The 18,882-nt window shown below is 40.3% G+C and overlaps 2 protein-coding genes across 3 annotated transcripts in view; one reads left to right on the plus strand and one right to left on the minus strand.

The window, feature by feature from the left end:
• caln2 (calneuron 2) overlaps positions 1-14,337 on the plus strand; it is a 28,626-nt gene extending 14,289 nt beyond the window's left edge. For both annotated transcript variants that reach the window (XM_069146196.1, XM_069146198.1), the window contains exons 5-6: positions 7,104-7,257; positions 11,054-14,337. In XM_069146196.1, coding sequence (XP_069002297.1) covers positions 7,104-7,257; positions 11,054-11,181 — 282 coding nt within the window. In that variant the 3' untranslated portion in view covers positions 11,182-14,337. The remainder of the gene's footprint in view (positions 1-7,103; positions 7,258-11,053) is intronic.
• Positions 14,338-15,205: 868 nt separating this feature from the next.
• On the minus strand, positions 15,206-18,604 carry sdf2 (stromal cell-derived factor 2). The gene is made up of 3 exons (XM_069146195.1): positions 18,347-18,604; positions 17,365-17,561; positions 15,206-16,369 (listed from the first exon to the last, which is right to left on the minus strand). The coding sequence occupies exons 1-3, from the start codon at positions 18,528-18,530 to the stop codon at positions 16,070-16,072; spliced, it is 681 nt and encodes a 226-aa protein (XP_069002296.1). The 5' UTR covers positions 18,531-18,604; the 3' UTR covers positions 15,206-16,069.
• Between the last annotated feature and the right edge of the window lie 278 nt (positions 18,605-18,882).

Genomic DNA, 18,882 nt, shown 5'->3' on the forward strand with positions numbered 1-18,882 from the left:
CCTCATCATTTGTCAGTTTCATCCTTTACTCCTCCTCTTACTTACTACGCCTCACCTCTGACTGTGTATATCGGCAGTCAGAGCTAGTCTTACATCCTTAAGCACAGCTCTAGTTTCTGCAGAGACTCTTCGCAAAAAATACATACACAAAAACACACTCTCAGGCTCCCTACCTGCTTCTTCTTTTCCCTGGCACACTTATTTTTCTTTTGACTCGAGGCCTTGAAGGAAAAGACACCTGCTGAGAATTAAGTGTGTTTCTGTATGCGCGTATGTGTATGTTTTTAGGTTAACGTTTGTGTTTAACATTCACAGTTCTGCAGCAGGCATTTGATTTCAGTGAGCCTGTGTGATTTAAAGGGTTCAAACTGGGCACAGCGGTAATTAAGGCTGCAGCTCGTCTATGTGCTTTTGAATGTGGTTATTTTGTTTACGAAAATTCTTTTGGAGAGAAAATGTTATGCTCTGAGGTTTTGATTTTTTTTGTGCCTCTTTGGTAAGACATGCGACAATAATGAAAAGTGCAGAGTTTCGAAAATGTTTATGTCTGCATGTGTGTGTTCTCGAGTGTGTTAGGGAGGGGGCTGAGTGCAAGGACAGCTGGTTGAGCAGGGCGACAGCTCTCAGGATGCTGTTCTCTGCTTTCCTTGAGTTAAATGAGAGGAGAAACATTTTAGAGGGTGACTCACTGAAATGAGGAGGTGTGTTTCAGGTTACAAATACATACTGGACCACATTTTCATAGACATCCTAGATTTCATTGTGCAAGCACTTAAGAAAATATAGTTGAAGAAACAACCATCTATATAATTCACACATCAGAAAACAAACAAGTTCAATGCAAAAACTTGGTGATTTAAACATCAGGATCACTGTGTGAAATGGAACACCTTTTATAAATGAGACACATTGCTTCTATGATGGATAGATGGAGCAAGAAGGACTAGAGTGTGCCAGCCAGCGCGGCTAAAAGAGATGACAGAATAGAGAGGCGATCTGGACAATACGTGGGAATGGGGAACGTGGTGGGGGTGGTGCGGGGGGGATGCCCCACATAAAGATAGCGGAATATAAAGAAAAACCACAAAGGAGACGAGAAGGGAGAAATTGAACGAAGCGGTACGAAAGATTGTGATTCACGAAGGTCGCAGACAGCGGGTGCCTCTCAGGGGTGATTTAAAATGTTCACCTCCCAGAAAGGCAGACAGACGAAAAAGAAAACAAAAAGAAGGACCGGAAAAATGAGGGACAAAGGAGAAGAGAGGCAGAAGAGGACAGAGGGAGTGAGCAGTGAAAGCACAGAGCAAAAGAATATAGGAAGAGAGAAGAGGAGGGGGATGAAATGGTCGGCGGAAGTGTGTCTCTGAGGATTGCGAGAGGATCATTTTGTGTGCGAGTGTGTCTGTTTATATTTCACAGACCTCAGAGGGAGACAGGAAAAGAGTCATTGTGTCGAAAAGAGAAAGATGGAAGAGGCACACCATGATTTTTCCATTATGGTGGGTCAAAATGAGTCAGTTCAGTATGTTCAGATAATATCCGTGCACAGAGAGATGCATGATGGTTGACTTCATTGAAGGGAGCCGAACTGGCATGTTTTGTGTACATCTCCATTTTCCCTGAATGTGTTGAATAAATTGTTAAATTGTGTGCACCCTTGTGATTCTATCCTGCTTGTTTGATTCACTATACTACTGAAATATCCTCTGTTGCTGTTTATTTTCCACTGTTGCAGAGTCTGAGTAAGACCTCGGGGAGATTCAGATATCTGATTTGAAAAACTCCTGACTCAAGTTACTACATTTCTGCTGACAGTTGATGAATTAGATTTGAAAAAAAAGTAGTGACCAGTCTTCCATTGAAAATTAAGCTATTGCACCTAAAGACAGGCATTTGTTGCTGAGGTAAAAAAAACCACATCTTTTTTTTTTAACCAATACCATAACTGTGTTTATACTTCATAAGAAATATGTTGTTGTGCTGAGCGAGAGCAGAAAAGAGGTCTGCAGGATCAATCCTATTACGATTGCTGAAATACGGTTGTCGGTGGCCTCCCTTGGATCAAATTTATTTGGCAGACAATTTTGTAAATTTTTCCGGCACCTGTCAACAGCTATTTCTATGTTCTTGTTAATGGAGTCACATAGTCAGGAGGAATTGGGAAATTGCCATCACCAAAGCAAGTTTAACCAAACTGACCAAAAATTGGGATTGGCCTATTCAAAGTATACCTCAACAGCCCCTGTATATCTTCCACCCTGCTGCAGTGTTGTAAATGTGTACTCCAGGACACAAGTGGCTCCAGCAGCCTTAATTCCGTATGCACAGTGAATGCATTTTTTTTAAGTTATGTTTTTTTTTTTTTTTTTTTACATCAGTTTTGAAAATGAAATTGTGACAACAGCAGATGCTGTCTTATTTTTCGCCTGCATTCACTCACTAATATTATGACACAAATAGGCTTACCAGAGTTTTATGTTGTGTTGTTTCAGTAACATGTTGCAACCAAACATCTCTCCCTCTTCCTTGCTCACTCACTCGCTATGTAGACGTCCGTATATGCTGCAGTGTAATGTAATAGTGGTGTGCTCTTCCCCATGTCCCAAACGCCCCCCACACGTCCGATCACAAATGACAAGGAGTAAGTTAATTGGTGAAACAAATGACCATTTCCCAGCAGGTCTCCTTCCTCTGAAAAAATGTGTAGGTGATGGGTAGAAATAATATTTACTTTAATAGATAGGACAAATAAACATACACTACATGAAATAGTATGTGACTCAAAGCCATAAGTGCACAAAGTGGGAAGGTGGTATGTGTGTAAGACAGAACAGTTATTATTTGTGGGCTGGAAAGAAGTCACTTGTCGCAGAAATGTCGTTTATAGACCGACATCATCATTTTTAAGGTGAGCCATTATCTCCGTTAAGCCACTATCCCAGAGCAGACTGTATAACGCCTTAACAGACACCCCTTTCTTTTACTGTAAGAGACTACAAACTGGAAAGCATTTAGTTCGTTGGACTTTTATGGTGAAAATAGTATGCAGAAGTGATTCGACGTGAATCTGCCCCGACAGACATCGGGAAAGGAAAAAAACAGTTTTGTTGTGGACACACTCTTCTTACAAAGTCAGTTGCTGTTAAAATAGTTTACACCATTTGAAGCGTGAGGCTTTGTGCTTTAAACACAACATAAAGTCTTTCAAAGTTATTTTAGAATGGATTAATGCCATTCAAAGTACAGCAGACCAGTCTGCACTCAGATGTAGACTGCAAATGCTAAGGGATTAAACATGCTTGATTCATGCAATCTGTTGCAGTAATAATGAATTTGTGTCAAAGATACGGTGCAAATGTTTAGTCAAATTTATGTCAAGTTTAAAGTTTTCGTCCACTAACTTGTAGTTTCTTTAGCTCGACCACCTGTCAGTAATTTTCATCAAGGAAAATCACTGCAGCAACAGCAGAATGGGGACAACATAGCATCACTTGAGAATCACAGCCTGTTGCAGGTGAAAAACTGCATCATCACAAGTAGGATGTGAGGACAGGGTGGAGCCACCGCCGGTGACTAAGTGGGCAAAGAGTTCACATAGCTCACCCCCAACGCTGGCCTTGAATCAGAGTAAGACTAATCTGCCATCTACATTTGTTAAAACAGCCTGCAATGTTCAATCTAATGATGCAAAATGTAAAGTGTTTTGTCAAGTTGTGTCTCTCATGGCGGATTGTTTCATCCAGCAGTAAGGGACTCCTCAATTTCAATACCTTGACTCTGAAAAAATTGTCAGATTCATATTTTGAGAAGTTTTCTTTCTCTCCATCAAATACAACTGTGACTGAATCCGTTTCTTTGTATCCTGTTTATCAATTATTCATGTGTGGTTGGCTGTAGCCTCTGCTTTCTTTGTGAAAGTCTTACCTACAATCTTATACAACCAGGTGTTCTCCATGTTTGTGTTACAGGATACGTCTATGAAGTTTTGTGCATACCTTTTCCTTTTGGTTAAAGCACCTTGCTTACAAAAGTGAGTTGTTTTCTCGGCAAAAGACAGAAACTTCCCCTTGGTGTCATCGGGCTCTGACAGCACTGCTGCTGGACAGAAAAGTAGGAAAAAAAGAGTACAGAAAGCAAGAAATGCTCGCAGGTTATCACTCTGGGAGACTTTTTAACAAAGGGTCGGGAAGACAAAGCAGGTGCACGACTGACAAAACAAGCCTGTGCTGTGTGAAGGCAGGCAGGATTAGACAGGAAGGACGGCGTGTAAGCACCTGTTCCTCTGATTGATGTGTCCTGGCTCCTTCAGTGTGTCACCGGTCACTGATCACGATCCCCTGCTGTTTTTCTGTCGACCGCTCACTCACATGCACACACACACAACATATTTCAGTTCATTCAGGAAAAGGCAAAACGCTCTGACGGGCAAACTCTCGAGTCTTCTTTCGGATCTCTTGTTTATCACTCTGTGTGTGTGTGTGTGTGTGTGTGTGTGTGCGTGTGTGCGTGTGTGCGTGCGTGCGTGCGTGCGTGCGTGCGTGCGTGCGTGCGTGCGTGCGTGCGCGCGTGTGCGTCAATGTCCTTCAGAGACTGAGCAGAAGGAGAAATCACTCTGTGGCCTCATAACAGGTTGCAGCTCCACTGTGGCTTTCCCCCTTCAGACAGGAAAATTGTACATTCTCCATGCTCCTGGACTCAGTTGTCATGTTGTCTGTCCTGCGGCTGCAGTCCAAAGAGTTGTTCCTCCATTTCCCTGGATTCATTCGCGGCAGAGAAAAGCTACGGCTTTGACGGAGAGCAGAAATCCGACAGCTAAGGCTCTCCAACTGCTGATGTAACTCCTTGTTTATCTGCCCTGGAGTGCCACACAAGTTTGCATGACTCGGAAGTTAAAGGTTTAGCTGGGTACCGAACTTCAATATTTTTATGGCACTGACCAAATTCTTCCGATAGTATCCAATATTGAAAAGTGCCAAATTTCAATATCTATAGGCTACGTCCATACCGACACATTTTCATTTTAAAGCACATAACCTTTGCTGCATTAAGCTGAAACACGGTGTCCGTGAACCACAACATTTACCATACGTAAGCCCGATTTGGGCGGCCCACCCTGGTAGATAAACGTTGTGAATCTTACATGGGGGGGGGGGGGGGGGGGGGGGGTAGCTTGCATTTTAATTACAGTGAATAGGACTCCTGAATAACATGTGATGGTACTTCCGAGGGACATGTGATGGCATGCGTCTTGCTTGGGAAAGCCTTATTAGACTGAGACCTGAAAGATTTATAAGGCAGTGCTCAACAGTTCCACTTCAGTTGCTTTCATAAGAGCACTCTGTTTATTGAGACCCTTGATTTTCAATAAAAAAAAAATAATAATATGTTGATGCATTAATGTCTGGTTGTGTTAGTGACTGCTTTATTACAGTTTAGAAAGCGGACAATAGTTTGAACACACAATAAATTGTCTGATATTGTTGCCATATATGTGCTCAAACAATACCTGAGTTTTGTCCTTTTATTTTTATTTTGCAGTATTTTTCTGCAAACCATTGTCTAAATGTTAAATGGTATCTGATCACAAACACTTAGGAATATAAATAAAATACATTTTAGAAGTGATGTTATAAATCACTGAATACATGAGATTTGGATAAAAGATTAATATCGTTCTCATATCTCACCATTAAATATGAAGCTACAGCTGCAGATAGTTCACTTACCATAAAAACTGGAAACGGTGAGAAACAGCTTGTGTGCCTCTGTAATTTATGAGCTATAGAAGCACTGGTTGCCCTTTTTTTTCTAATTTTTGTTTTACTTCGGACTGAGCCAGACTAACTGTTTGCCCCTGTTTCAAGTCTAGTGTCGGTAACTCCATATTTATGAACAGATATGAGACTGCATACTGATCATCTAACTCGAAGCAAGAATTTGTGTTCCAAAATGTGGAACTATTCCTTTAAACATAAGTTAACTACACGTCTGATCAGATATTCAGTGCTTGGCTTCAGTAATAAATGTATGCCCATCCTCACGTTTCGGTCAATATCGGAGTAATATAGAGGTTTGATACACACCTGCTGATAAAATTATTTATATCCTCTCCTCTTTTTGGTAAACAATATCTGCTGCTGTACCTAAAGTAGGTGAGCAAGAAAGATGCTGTTTTTGGTGTTTAGCGAGCATAGCAGTAAAGCATGAGCAGCGTTATTATTCCCCTGTTGAAAAGAGCATCTCCTCTCTTCACTATCACAACTCTTTTACATCTTTACCACCATTGTCTGCCAGTTCTGTTTTCTCCATCTGTCTCCCACTACTTCATTCGTCTCCCTTGTTTTTTTGACGTCCTCATACTTTTCTATTTTCTTATCTTACAGTGTCTTTCTCTTCCTCTCTCTAGCAACCCCTTATTTTCTTCCTCATTGCCATGCCTACCTCAGTCTATCCATCTGTTGTGCTAAACCAAGAGACTGATAGTATTTGTGGCCGTCAGTGATGTAAATAATCTCAACATATACATGCCAGTGGGTTTGAGGATGCTGTGTGCATGTGAATCTGTGCATTGAGGGGGGTTCTGCTGTGGGGTGCAGGAAGGATGCGACTTTTCTTTTTTGGAAGGGAAGACAGTGACTAGGAGAGAGGCATAGATTCAGTTTTCATGTCAGTGTCATTTTAAACATGAACATGTACACAGAGGGACTAAAAAAAGCAACCACCTACACGGAAGTAAAGTGTGCTGGTATTTGCATAGTATTGGTACATCCATTTATCCACCTATGTTCCTACACACACACACACACACACACACACACACACACACACACACACACACACACACACACACACACAAAGGATTGCATACTGATTCAGGTCCCTAAAAATAGCAGCACTGTTGCTTTACATTGCAACTGACACAGTTCCTGCTTTAATACTGTATCTGAACATTGCACATTTATCCAATAAAGATTCATAACTGCCATAATTTATTGCCGCTTGTACATTTCCCACCTTCATTCTTATCTTCTATATTTATCTGGCCTCATCAAGCCAGTTTGTGGATGACTGTGTTTCTGCCTGATCGCTGTGTGCCCCTGCAGTTTGACATGCAGCAGCTATCTCTGGATGAGCTGAAGCAGGTGCTGTTCCACGCCTTTCGGGACCACCTGACAATGAAGGACATAGAGAACATCATCATCACAGAAGAGGAGAGCCTCAATGAAACCTCAGGGAACTGCCCTGAGTATGAGGGAGGTGAGGAAGCTGTTCTCATGGAAACCTCACAGTTATAAATACCTGTACTTATAGAATATATATTTTAAGCTGTAATTCGATACATTCAGCTATGACCAAACCTGCACTGTGCCTATCAAATTGTCTACTCAGAGGCAGAAATGTAGGAAATTAACTTTTTAGTTTTTTGTTCTGCTGACAGTCAGATGAGAGGAAGAATAGTGCCTATTATTTGGGAACCTGAAAAAGATGTTCTCCAGATCTGTATTTGCTTAATTCACGTTGGGATTGAAGGTGAGTAACAAATACGCGTGAGCTCGTAGTTACTTCATGGGAAGCCAAATGCCCATTACGCTCGGTGTTCAAGTGGTTAATTGATGAAATTGGAGCTTTTTGAAATTTCCGTGGTCGGGAATACCACAAGAGGGGGGCAGTTGAGTGGACTCCTCTTGTGAACACATTAAACAAGACTCCATCTGAACACAGCAATAGCACCCTGATAGATACACTCCTGCGCTTGAGCTGAGAGCAAGAGGCAACCAACAGTGACGTCACTCATTGGTTTGTGATGTTCTGAAGCCTCCAGTCAATCAAAAACATTGCCCCCAAACTTACCACTAATATCTAATTAATGAGGGGATTATTTTCAGATGGACTGCCAGAAAACTAATAAGAAGATGTGACTTTAGTAAATGACACCATAATAACTAAAGAAGTTGAATGGCAGTCTGTGGAGCCACAGCCTTTTTGGAGCCAGGCCCCTGTGGCACTCGGTGGTATTACACTTTAAGGCCCTTCTGCACTGGCCCTCATTTTTCCCAGAAGCGAAGTCTGCTGTTATACACAGTATATTGCCAATTAGCTTTGCTTAGCAAAAAGCCAATTGTCAAATATGGGTGGAGTTCACGTCCCAGTTTATGTGACCACAATTCAACACAAGTGTGACTAAATCTACCAGAACAGTAGAACAACATGGAAATGGAGCAGGAGTGTGAAGGCAAGATGAAACATTATGAAAAGTGAGAGCGTATGACAACAGGAGAAAACGTATCCTGAAGTTAGAATAAAGTAAAAAGTGTTGAGTGTGATTTTTGACTTTTAAACACTCTTTTCAAAGCCTTGCTTGGCAAAATTCAAGATGATCTCCTTTTTCTGTCTGCTTTTATACCAACATGAAAATCCTCCACAGATGTTTCATCTGTAAGGTGTTGATTTTGACAGAAATGTCAAGTATACTGAGACAAATTCAAGACCACAGATGTCATATTTAGACGATCTTTTTTTTTTTTTTTTTTTTTTAACTCAAGGTCATGCATTAATGTCTTTGAGTTTAAAAGCCATGGTCTAGAAGATTGGAGGGTTGCTAATGCTTAACTGCCCAAGTGAAACACAAAAGGTATTTTTTTGGGACTTAAGACCAAGTTATGTTGCTTGAGGTAGAAGAAGGAAACCAAAACCTATACCTGATCCCTGTGTGGTACAGAGCACAAAATAGCCTTTTTGCTGTGAAACACACACCAAGTCAGACTAGGACAAAGGTAAAGAGAGATCAAACACACTAGAAAACTTGGAAAGTCTTAATGAATCCACCGGGTACTGGCCCACAGTCTCTGGGAGACCTAAAAAGAGACAGTTGGGAGGAAATGGTGAAACTTAGCGAAGAAGGGACAGTGAAGGAGGAGATAAGAGGCTAAAGAAGGGATCAGGGAACTGCTGGCTTGGCACTCTCTTTCACAAAGATTTTGATGTTGAGGGAAGAGTGAACCATGGAGTTAGGGAGAGGAAAATGAAGAGTAGAAAGGGGAGAAGTAGCCAAGGGCAGGATAAAGGAGAGATAAAGAGGCATAGAGCCTCTCTTACGCAGATCAGCTGTATCGCTCTCCACATTTAACCCTCTGCCCACATCTTCAACTTCAACAGCTTTATTCCAATCTTCTTCCTGTCCAGTGGGACCTCAGTACCTTTCACAGTTCCTCTTAGATCCACGAGTCAGAGCTCTGACTGATTTATTGATGCAGTGTGTGATTCTAACAAACTGAGACAAGGGGGCTGACAGAGAAGAAACTTTTGGTTGTTTCTCTTGCTGCAAGGCCTGTTGGAGGACACTTCTGTCTGTACTCATCTCCTTCTTTCAATCTCCAGAGATTATGTCTTTGTGGGGAAAAAGGCTTCTCAGCCCAAACAGAACAAAAGCAGAACAGAAATTCCACCACGCTCATCTTGTCTTTGTTTTTGCTGCAGCATTGCGAGTATTGTAACTATTTTGTGCCTCTCATGTATTCATTGTTTTTACATTGGAGGCTCTTCTGCTCATGATGTGGGACACAGAAATAAACTGTCAAACATTGCAACTAGAAATTTTAGCTGCAATGTCATCCATATTTGTCTGAGTTAAGTAACAGATCAAATCAGGTTAAAATTCTGAAATCTTAATTTTTTATGATGGTACAACAGAAAAGACTTAGAGCAAATGTCTTTTCAGTTTATTCATTATTTCAGCAAGGTTTTAGTTCTAAACTTTTTTGCTAACATGAACATGAGTTTATTCTTGAACACTGACTTCAGATTGTTCTGTCACACACAAAGGTTAACTTTCCAGAGCTTTTGACTGTATGTCGAAGTCTTCATTCAGCAGGTGGAGGTGGCTCAGATGTCATCTGAGCTCTGGTAATGTGATCGCAGGGGTCGTATTTGGTTCCCCATCACAGTTGAAGGACCTGTAAAGGTCACTAATTAACACATGATATCTTATTTGATTAACCCATACAAAAAGCAAAGCTTAGATGCTACCATATCAACACTTCCTCATACAAGACATCAAAATAGGTCTGAAACAGGCCTACAGTATGAGAGTGTTTTCAGCATCCTCTACAGTACCAACACCTCCTTACCTAAAGGCGGATCTGTCATTTGCCAAAATGGCATACTATATGACCGTTGGAGAGTACCTACGATAGGTGTACCAAACTTTTGTTCATCACGGTAACAATAATAAACATGTTTGTGAAACCGTTCCAGTTTAATAGGTTTTATGCACCAAAACTATTTTATTTTATATTAGGTTTAGGAAAAGATCATGGTTTGGGTTTAAAGAAGTACCTTAGCTACTGAAGAAATACCTCATTCAAGTTAACTTATGTATGCAAGTTAAAATAGTGTTGACTCTTGCTCTCAAACAGGACATGGATAGCAGTCTCCTGGTAGAAAATCCTGTGTTCGATCCATCCAACCACCCTACAAGAACTGTCACTCATCACTCACCTATTATGTCCACTAGAGGTCGCAATAAATTCAAATTTGGGTCGTATGACCTATACAGACATGTTTTAGGGAAGGATGATTTGACTAATTATGGTTTTAAACATGGTTATTTGCTGTACTTTTTTTTCGCTGTGTGCAGTGACTTCTTGAAGTCTCTGCCTGTCGCTTACTGTGGCAGGAACTAGTTTTTAGTACAAATTAACCGATTGAGCTAGAATTTGTTACTAAGAGTGTTAGCCTGGTAGGGAGATGCTTTCACCTTTTGACAGAGGCAGGTTAACTGTTTCTTGCTCCCAATCTTTATACTAACTACCTGACGGCTCTAGCTCCACACTTAAGAACACAGACGTGAGAGTATATTGATCTGGTTGTCTAACTCTCTGCACTAAAGTGCATTTCCCAAAATATATAACTATCCATTGAAAGATGTATTTTCTATTTCTTTTGGATTATGTTTAAGTTAGTAAACTATTCAGTTAATGAATTAGTGACCATCACATGAGAAGCACATACAAAGTTGTGTTAACAGAAAACCTTTCTCTCTTTCACTCCCCAGTCCATCCTAAGAAGAAGAATCGTCAGACGTGTGTCAGGAAAAGCCTGATCTGCGCCTTCGCTATGGCTTTCATCATCAGTGTCATGCTTATCGCAGCCAATCAGATGCTGCGAAATGGCATGGAGTAACCAATTGCACTGTGAGCATGGGGAGTGGACAGAAAAGCCATGACCTCACATCTTGTCTTTGCAGCCAAAGCTGGACCAGCCACAACCCAAGCACTTCTCTAAACAATCAGTTGAGTCTTTTTGTTTTTACATTTAATTTGAACCAGACAATGTGAATGAAATGAATAGAGGTGTATTTTAAGATGTCACCATGTAGAGTTACCGGACTTACTGGTCATAGGGAAGCTGAACAGCAAAAGAATTATGTTTTTGTATAAATTGTGAAAATAGATAGAGGGTTTTATTTAGCGGTTTTCAAGACCAGGACCACCCTTTAAACTTGATTTTCTAATTACCGAAAATGTTTATCAGGTGCTTTGAGCCATTCCTAATTTCAAAAACAAACAATGGTTATTATGGAAAACTGCGTAATTACCCTCCAGTAGTTGCATTGAATGTGACCTGAGTGAATGTGGGCACTGAATGTCAGGCACAGTATTTAAATGCATATTAAATTCCTCACATCTCATATAGTCATGTACAAACATCCACATTTTTACATCCTCAGTTCAGTCCACCAATCTTGGGACCCATAAATCTTTATGTGTATCTACAAGAAGCACAAGTCAATACTCAGTGAGGGACCACTTAAGAATCATTGTTGTCCCGCTCTCACTACTCCTTAGTACTGATTGCCTGATCGGTTGGTCACGTTGCATTTGTGTGGTGTGTAAAAGACAGCGTTGTCCACATATATAATGTACGCTCAGGCTGTCAGAGGTGTAAAATGTTGGAAGGTAAAAAAAAAAAAGACATTCAATTAAATGAGCTATGGTTTTAGTTAAAAAAAAAAAAAATAGGTTTTTAGTTATGTGCTGGGAGAAACTATTTCAGCTCAACATCTCATTGTAATACTGCCCAGCTGTGGTAAATATAAGCCACACAAAAGCATGCCAGTATATACACTGCCACACCAAACATTACTCTATCTCCAATTTCCCATGAATATTTCTGTGTATATATAGTATTACTTAGCTCGTGTAATGTATTATTCCTTTCAACAGCAGAATGTATGAAGGATAGCAAATAGTGAGTTATATCAGGGATATACAGTACAGTAGAGATGTGACATATTGTTGGTACAGCTGTTTTCTTGGAAAAGGTTGCCGTCCAGTGGTTCAAACGAGAACTGCAGCTAAACGCTTGAACATCCATGTTTAAAAGGTGTTCGGAAGTGGAGAGCACCACTGAATTTGAGCTTTGATATGAGTTGTGTCAGCATCCCAAGAGAAGTTTGGTCCGGGATGGTGAGCACTCACTACTTTTATTTCTACAGCCCACACTTTGCTGCGGCACTAGTAGCTCAGGACTGGATGGGAGACTGAAGGTGACTGCTGTAGTAGTTTCTGGGGTCATACCTGTGTTTTATGGTTCACACCAAATAACACGAGGGTTTTATAAGGCTTACTGGGATGAAAAAGGTTAGAAAAGACCTTGTAGGAGTTTACAATCACGCTCCTCTTCTTTTTATAATGGAGCCACTGGAGGTTGAACATCTCAATGACACCACAGATTAAATTTAAAGGTTAAGATGTGTGTTTAGGGCTAGGCAATAAAGAAATGTCCTTGTTTATCTATTGACGTTGGAATTGTGCCACAATTATATCTTCATATCCTGAAATTCTTTTTCCAAAAATCTGTTGGATTGAAAGGTTTTATAAACACATTTATGAAATAATTAGAATACAGTTATAGCAAACCTGGTTTCTATTCTTTTACATGTGGTTATAGTATAATATTAATAGATACTAATATTCTCATTTATATTGTGACAGTTCTTTTTGCCCAGCCCTTTGTGTAGATGTAGCTCTAGGTCGGTGTTCATTACTCCTGATTGCAACATTATAGGCAATAACAGCAATGTATGTGGATTCCTAAATTGCACGGTGCTCCCCTTGGACATTATTGGATTGGAGACTGATTAGTTCCCATTAAGACCTTGGAGCGATTCTTTTTTTTTCTCTTGTCTTTTGCGGCAATTGATGAAAACAAAATTAGATATTTCAATCAAACTAATGTGCAACCATGTCGTTTATTGTCCAGGTTAGATAAAATATGAAAAAGGCAAGAGGGGAGAGGGCTTTCTTTTGAAATGAAAAAAAAATAGCTTTGTAAAATCAAGTAACTCAGCAAAAATGTATAATACTGTAAATCAGTATGCATGTTGTTGTTTCTATTTCCATGTCTTTGAAAGACAGGGAATCCAGTTAATCTTTCTTTGTGGTGGCACAGCCTTGGTTTAAGTGTAGGTATGTATGTTCTACTGTTACATATTTGACTTTCCAATTTATACTGTAATAGCCATTTTTCTAGTTTCTACCAGCTATTAATCAAATCAGAGTGCAGAAGAGGGCATTTTCATAAATATGCAAATACAAGGTCACACCATCATCATTCTCATCTCTGTTTCACTTCATCTACTGTAGGGTAGAGTCTGTCGGTCTCACTGTGGCTGGTTAAACTTAACATTGAATCCAGTATATTGTGTGTTTTAGTCACATTAGGTTTTTATGGAATGTTCTCACTGCCTCATAGTCCTGTGTAAACTGCTGTATAATGTATGCTACACTTATCCTCGTGAGTTCGTTTGTCTTTAAAAATCCTCCACACATTGACATTTGGCCAGTGGACCATGTTTTCACCTTTGTCTATTAACATCATGGCCCTTTTGAAACCAGCATAGACCATTTTATCTTCACAATTCTGTAATTGTTGTGCCATTCAGACATCCTTGCATGGCTATGTAAGGGAAACTCGTTTGAAAAGACCTTTTCTCAACACTTTTGAAGTTTACATTACTATACTGTACATCTGTAACAGGACGGGATCAGTTCACGATTTTCATGTTTTTGAAAGTTGCTTTTGAGATTTGTTTTTACCAAAACATGTTTTTACCAGTTGTAGATTGTATAGAGATAAAAACTAAACACAGATATGTAATACAACCTTGGCATGCTGCTTAGAAAAGAAGAAAGAAAACAGCAATAGTTACCAACTGAATGGATATTTAAAAATGCAAAGAAGTTTAATCTGTTTAATCTAAAAAAAAAAATATATCCATATATGTTTATGCAATAAAACCTTGTTTTGATAGAAACTGTGGCAACTATGTTTACTTGTGACCAATATTTGTGCCTTGTGGTTCTGAAATAATTCAGATTCAAAAAAGTACAATACAATAATGAGTGACACAAAACATTCGCCACTTAAATTATATATAACTCTGCCTAACAATGAGCTGGTAAGAAGGGATGTTAAAGATTTAAAGCTCAGTATGAAGTAGGGTTGTTGCATTATTTGTCACTTGTCATTGTTGCAGTGTCATCTCTAATACCAACCTTAAAAAGACAACATAGTGTGGTTTTCCCTGAGCCTTCCTAAATGCAGTTCCTTCATGCAGTTTCCAGAGTGCACAGAAATGATCTGTGATTCAGAGGAGCAGCGTCTCTAAGCGCAGAAAGCTCACCGCTCTGACATCATCTCCAGACAGACCATACAGGTCATGTAGAAATGTAGCAGTGCAACACATAACTGCTTTGACTTGACCAACCTCAGTGGGTGTTGCAGACATGCAACACAAAGGCTCCACCGTCGAGAACGTGTAACTCGATTTCGTGTGATTCGGTCTGTGATGGCCAGAGGTGAATTAACACGTTTGACAGCTTGTGTCAGATGGGGGTTTCCGATGCAGCAGTGCTGGCATCAGCACTCACTCTAAATCATGATAATTAGGGAGCATAGGTCAAAAACAAGTGAGAACAGCCTCATAGCAGATGCACTCAAACCCCATTAACTGCCAGATAATGAACCAAAAATATGCCATTAAGTGGACAAACAAGGCATTATGTTGGGTGTAATGGTCCAGATAAACATTAACAGTCTTTCATCAGTTTTCATCTTTATGGGTTAAGCTAAGAGGTTGGACTTTACAAGGTGATTCCAACCTGCTCAAACACAAAAAAGATCCAATAAAGAAGTCCTACAATGCATAAAAAAAAAAACTCTTTAATATGAGGTATTCATTGCAGATTTTTTGTTCATTTGAACCTCAAGAACACATTTCCATGCACTGAAAGCATGAATGTAAAACACTGTACTTTCTCCCATCAGTTAGAAACTGATCAAACACTGACAATAAACAGCATCCAGTTTAATGATGTACATTAAAAAAGACACCTCCACAGACAAAACTGCTTATTCTCTCATCTCAACTCGTGCGGGATCATTTATATGCATGACTGAAACGGACTTAAATTGGGGGGGGAAAGGTGATTTTCTGCAGTAGCATTGCTTATCTATCGGGAGAATAAGGCTTACAAATACCATATAAACACAATCAAATTGTTTCCAAAGATTATAAAGGCTCCACTATGTTAAACACCCACCACTTTTTAAAAGAGGATAAAGGCACAAGTGTAACAATGTATTTTAGTCCAACTAAACACAAGACCACTTGATGACATGAAATGTGCTGCTCTGAAAAAAAAAACTGCACTGCCTTCAGTGTTGTAGTGTGACAATAAATAACAGCCGAGAGAAACACCTCCTGTTGGACATAAAATGTCACAAAGTGTAACAAAGATTAGTCTTTAAACAGTAAAACATCATTTTTAACACCTCTATACAACTTGTACCTGTTAAGGCAAATTGTAATGCTGTTCACACATTTTAATTCTGAGTGGATCTGCTGGATCTGTGAGGATTCAAGTAGTGTTTCCACATGAATGTCCATCTTTTGGCGCGCGGGGGGGGGGGGGGGGGGGGGGGCTGCTGGTACAGATATAATTAGAGACAGAGGTAGCCAGAGAGGAAACTGGAAAGAGACAGAAGCGGAGAAGGAGCCTGAAGCTCAGAACTCTGTGTGTGGGTGACTATATTCCCGGCTCCCTGCTGGACTCTCGCTGGGCTTCATGAAGATGCCCTCCATGGTCTTCCACAGGCTGTGCTGGCTGGGGTTGGACATGGCGTGGACTTCCGTCTGACCGTGGATAGGCCGGCCGTACTGCTCCCCCGTCACCGACAGTAGTGCGTCGGTGGCCTTATGGAGGAAGCGGACGGCCTCCTCGCGCTTCCATACGGATCCTCCACACTGAACCGTCCACTCGTCGAGGTGGTCCCCTTCGCCTTCCTCGCCAAACGCACTCACTTCCTGTAGATGAGGAAAGAGGTGATTTTTAGTTTCATTCTAAAAAAAATCCTTTTACTTTTCTGATATGAATTGGATCTATATTGGTTCTAGTCTCCCATCTTGTCCTTTATAGATTTCCTGCTGCTCAAACGGAGCCATCGGCTGACTTAAACTTTTGTACAAAACTTTCACAGACTTGATTATTTACTAAGCTAGGGTATCTTAACACATCAAACAAAGACATGTTTGATTTTGTCTCTGGTTTTTTGTCTCTTCTCTAAAACTGCAGTGATGTACAGCCCCGTTAGTCTCCAGTGAAATGTGCCACTAATATCTATGTATTGGGCTTCAGTTGATAAGAGATCCTGACAGGCTACAGAGATATTACTCTGTTGTGATGGATTATATACATAAAATCTTCTTCCGTAGTTGTTATTTTACATTGTCATAGTGATAAAATCTGTGTTTTGAATATGTCCTTGGAGGCTTACCTGATAGAAATGTCTGCTGTTGGCTAACTGATTGGATTATATACCCTTCTGTCAAGGAACCTCATCACATTTTACATTATCCAAAAGTAAAGCAAAAATGTCTTGACAGTTGAAAAATCTCTCTCTCACACACACACACACACACACACCTTCACACCTTCCTATTTTCTTACACTTCGGGTAGACAAGTGTTCTCACACTTCCTCAAGATCGGAGAGGTTTTCGCTGACCCGAGGCTGTTTTCCCAGAGAGTTTGGTAAGTGTCCGAAAGTGTAAAAGCTGCTGTCAGCTCAGCTGCGCCTCAACATGTTGGTCTGGGTTTAAGTCAATATGAAAGGTCACCTCTTTTGTGACTTTTGGGATGAGCATTCTCATAATTCAGCTTTTATGAATTAGGCTGGACATTTTAAGTTTGTCTTTTAAACATTAACGTCCTTTTCACAATCTCTGCAGGGAGCCATGTGGAAAATCTGTCACACAACACCAAACTCTCATCTGTCTTCAGGAACTTCTCACACCACCCACCTGGTTAGAGGACAGCGGGGAGGCGAAGTAGTGGCTGTGCAGGTTACGGCCTGTGTTGACGTGAGTGAGGCGAATAGTCTGCCCGCACTTGACCGGATTACCCCGGTTACAGAAGGCGTCAATCGTCCCCCGAACACTCCAGTAACTGTTGCTGTCTTCCACTGCAGCAACCCCTGTTACAGACTGCTGTCCACTACCTGTCCCACACACAGTCAGCAGAAAACCGTTAGACACATTCAAGGTGAACAAATCAGGGAAACCAGTGAGGATTCTGGCTAAAAAATGGCTACTTTAATTGACAATGGAAACTGGGCACTGTGACAACTCTCTTGTTTTTGAGTTCTTTTGACTACTCAATTTGTTTATGGTATGAAAGTGTATAAAATACTTTAAGTGTTAAATTAGTGATGGCTGTGTTAGGTTTGCCATGTTGGAAAACAGCTCAGGCCAGAGCCATACAACTACCAGTCAATTTGGTATAACGTTTAAAACAACAGAGTCCTTCCACCTTTGTAGTGTTGGGACAACTCCTGCCTAACCAAGGTAGTGTTGCTTACTGGTTGCTCAGATTTAAAACTAACTAACTAATGGGTTTATTTCACCTATACGCTCTCCAGTGCCTGCAAACAGGTCAAATGAGCTGTATATAAAAGGTTGTAACTTGCCCTGCTTTTTCTGGTGTATGACTTGGAAGGGATTTCATTGATTGTAATTTAGGCGTCCTGCAACCATAACTGCTGGGTGGTTTGTTTGATCGACTAAAATAAGTCTCATTACATGTCTGATTGCATAATGGAGTCTGTATGAACTGCATGTCAAACTGACACGTTTGAACATTAGAAATCAGTCATTCCCTATTTTCATCCCACGATACAAATATAATTACAAGGTCGATTCATGGCAGACGAAGTTATTATTAGTGTGAAAACATTGCGTAATTGTTTATGAATGATCGGTGATCGCTTAATGAGAGTTAACTCACCAGATCCGTAGCGGACGTCGTGAGAGTGAAGTCTCACATTGTGCTTTATATTCAACAGTTTAATAACTGATCCGCATGTAACAAAGCTCAGCTCCGTGCCGAGCGACAGCCCAAATGTACAGCATAATAACAAGAAAATGGTTGGTAGACAGCCTGGAAAAACATCACAGTTTAAGATACCCATTCCTTCTTTTTTTAAAAAAAAAAAAAAAAAAAAAAAAAAAAAATACAGAGCACAGACAGCCGCCGATGCCTCTCTGAGATTTAATACTATTTTTCGCTACGTCATTAAAGAAGTACCGTGTGCCAATGTGCGGTTCAGAAAACAGCGTCCCTAGCGACTCGGAGTGGTAACGGTGCCGATTTTGTTGGGTTGTTTTGTGTATTTTTTTTTTGGCATCCCTGTGTGATATTTCGATATAATATGATATAAAAAAAAAATAATAAAAAAAAAAACTCCACTAATATTAACTGCGTAGTAGTGATAAGTCTTATGTAGTTGGTTCGTTTTGTGCCGGATCAAGGTAGAGCAGCGT

Source organism: Embiotoca jacksoni, unplaced genomic scaffold, assembly GCF_022577435.1.
Source record: "Embiotoca jacksoni isolate LCO1_2020_lvr unplaced genomic scaffold, fEmbJac1.0.p SCAF_13, whole genome shotgun sequence".
Classification (NCBI taxonomy): domain Eukaryota; kingdom Metazoa; phylum Chordata; class Actinopteri; family Embiotocidae; genus Embiotoca; species Embiotoca jacksoni.

What these genes read in the sequence shown, in the direction of transcription:
- sdf2 (XM_069146195.1), bottom strand. Translation starts at nt 18,530, where the DNA reads ATGGGTATCTTAAACTGTGATGTTTTTCCAGGCTGTCTACCAACCATT. An exon ending in CGACGTCCGCTACGGATCTG is followed by an intron (nt 17,562 to 18,346) that starts GTGAGTTAACTC and finishes TGTGTGGGACAG; the next exon opens with GTAGTGGACAGCAGTCTGTA. An exon ending in CCCCGCTGTCCTCTAACCAG is followed by an intron (nt 16,370 to 17,364) that starts GTGGGTGGTGTG and finishes CCTCATCTACAG; the next exon opens with GAAGTGAGTGCGTTTGGCGA.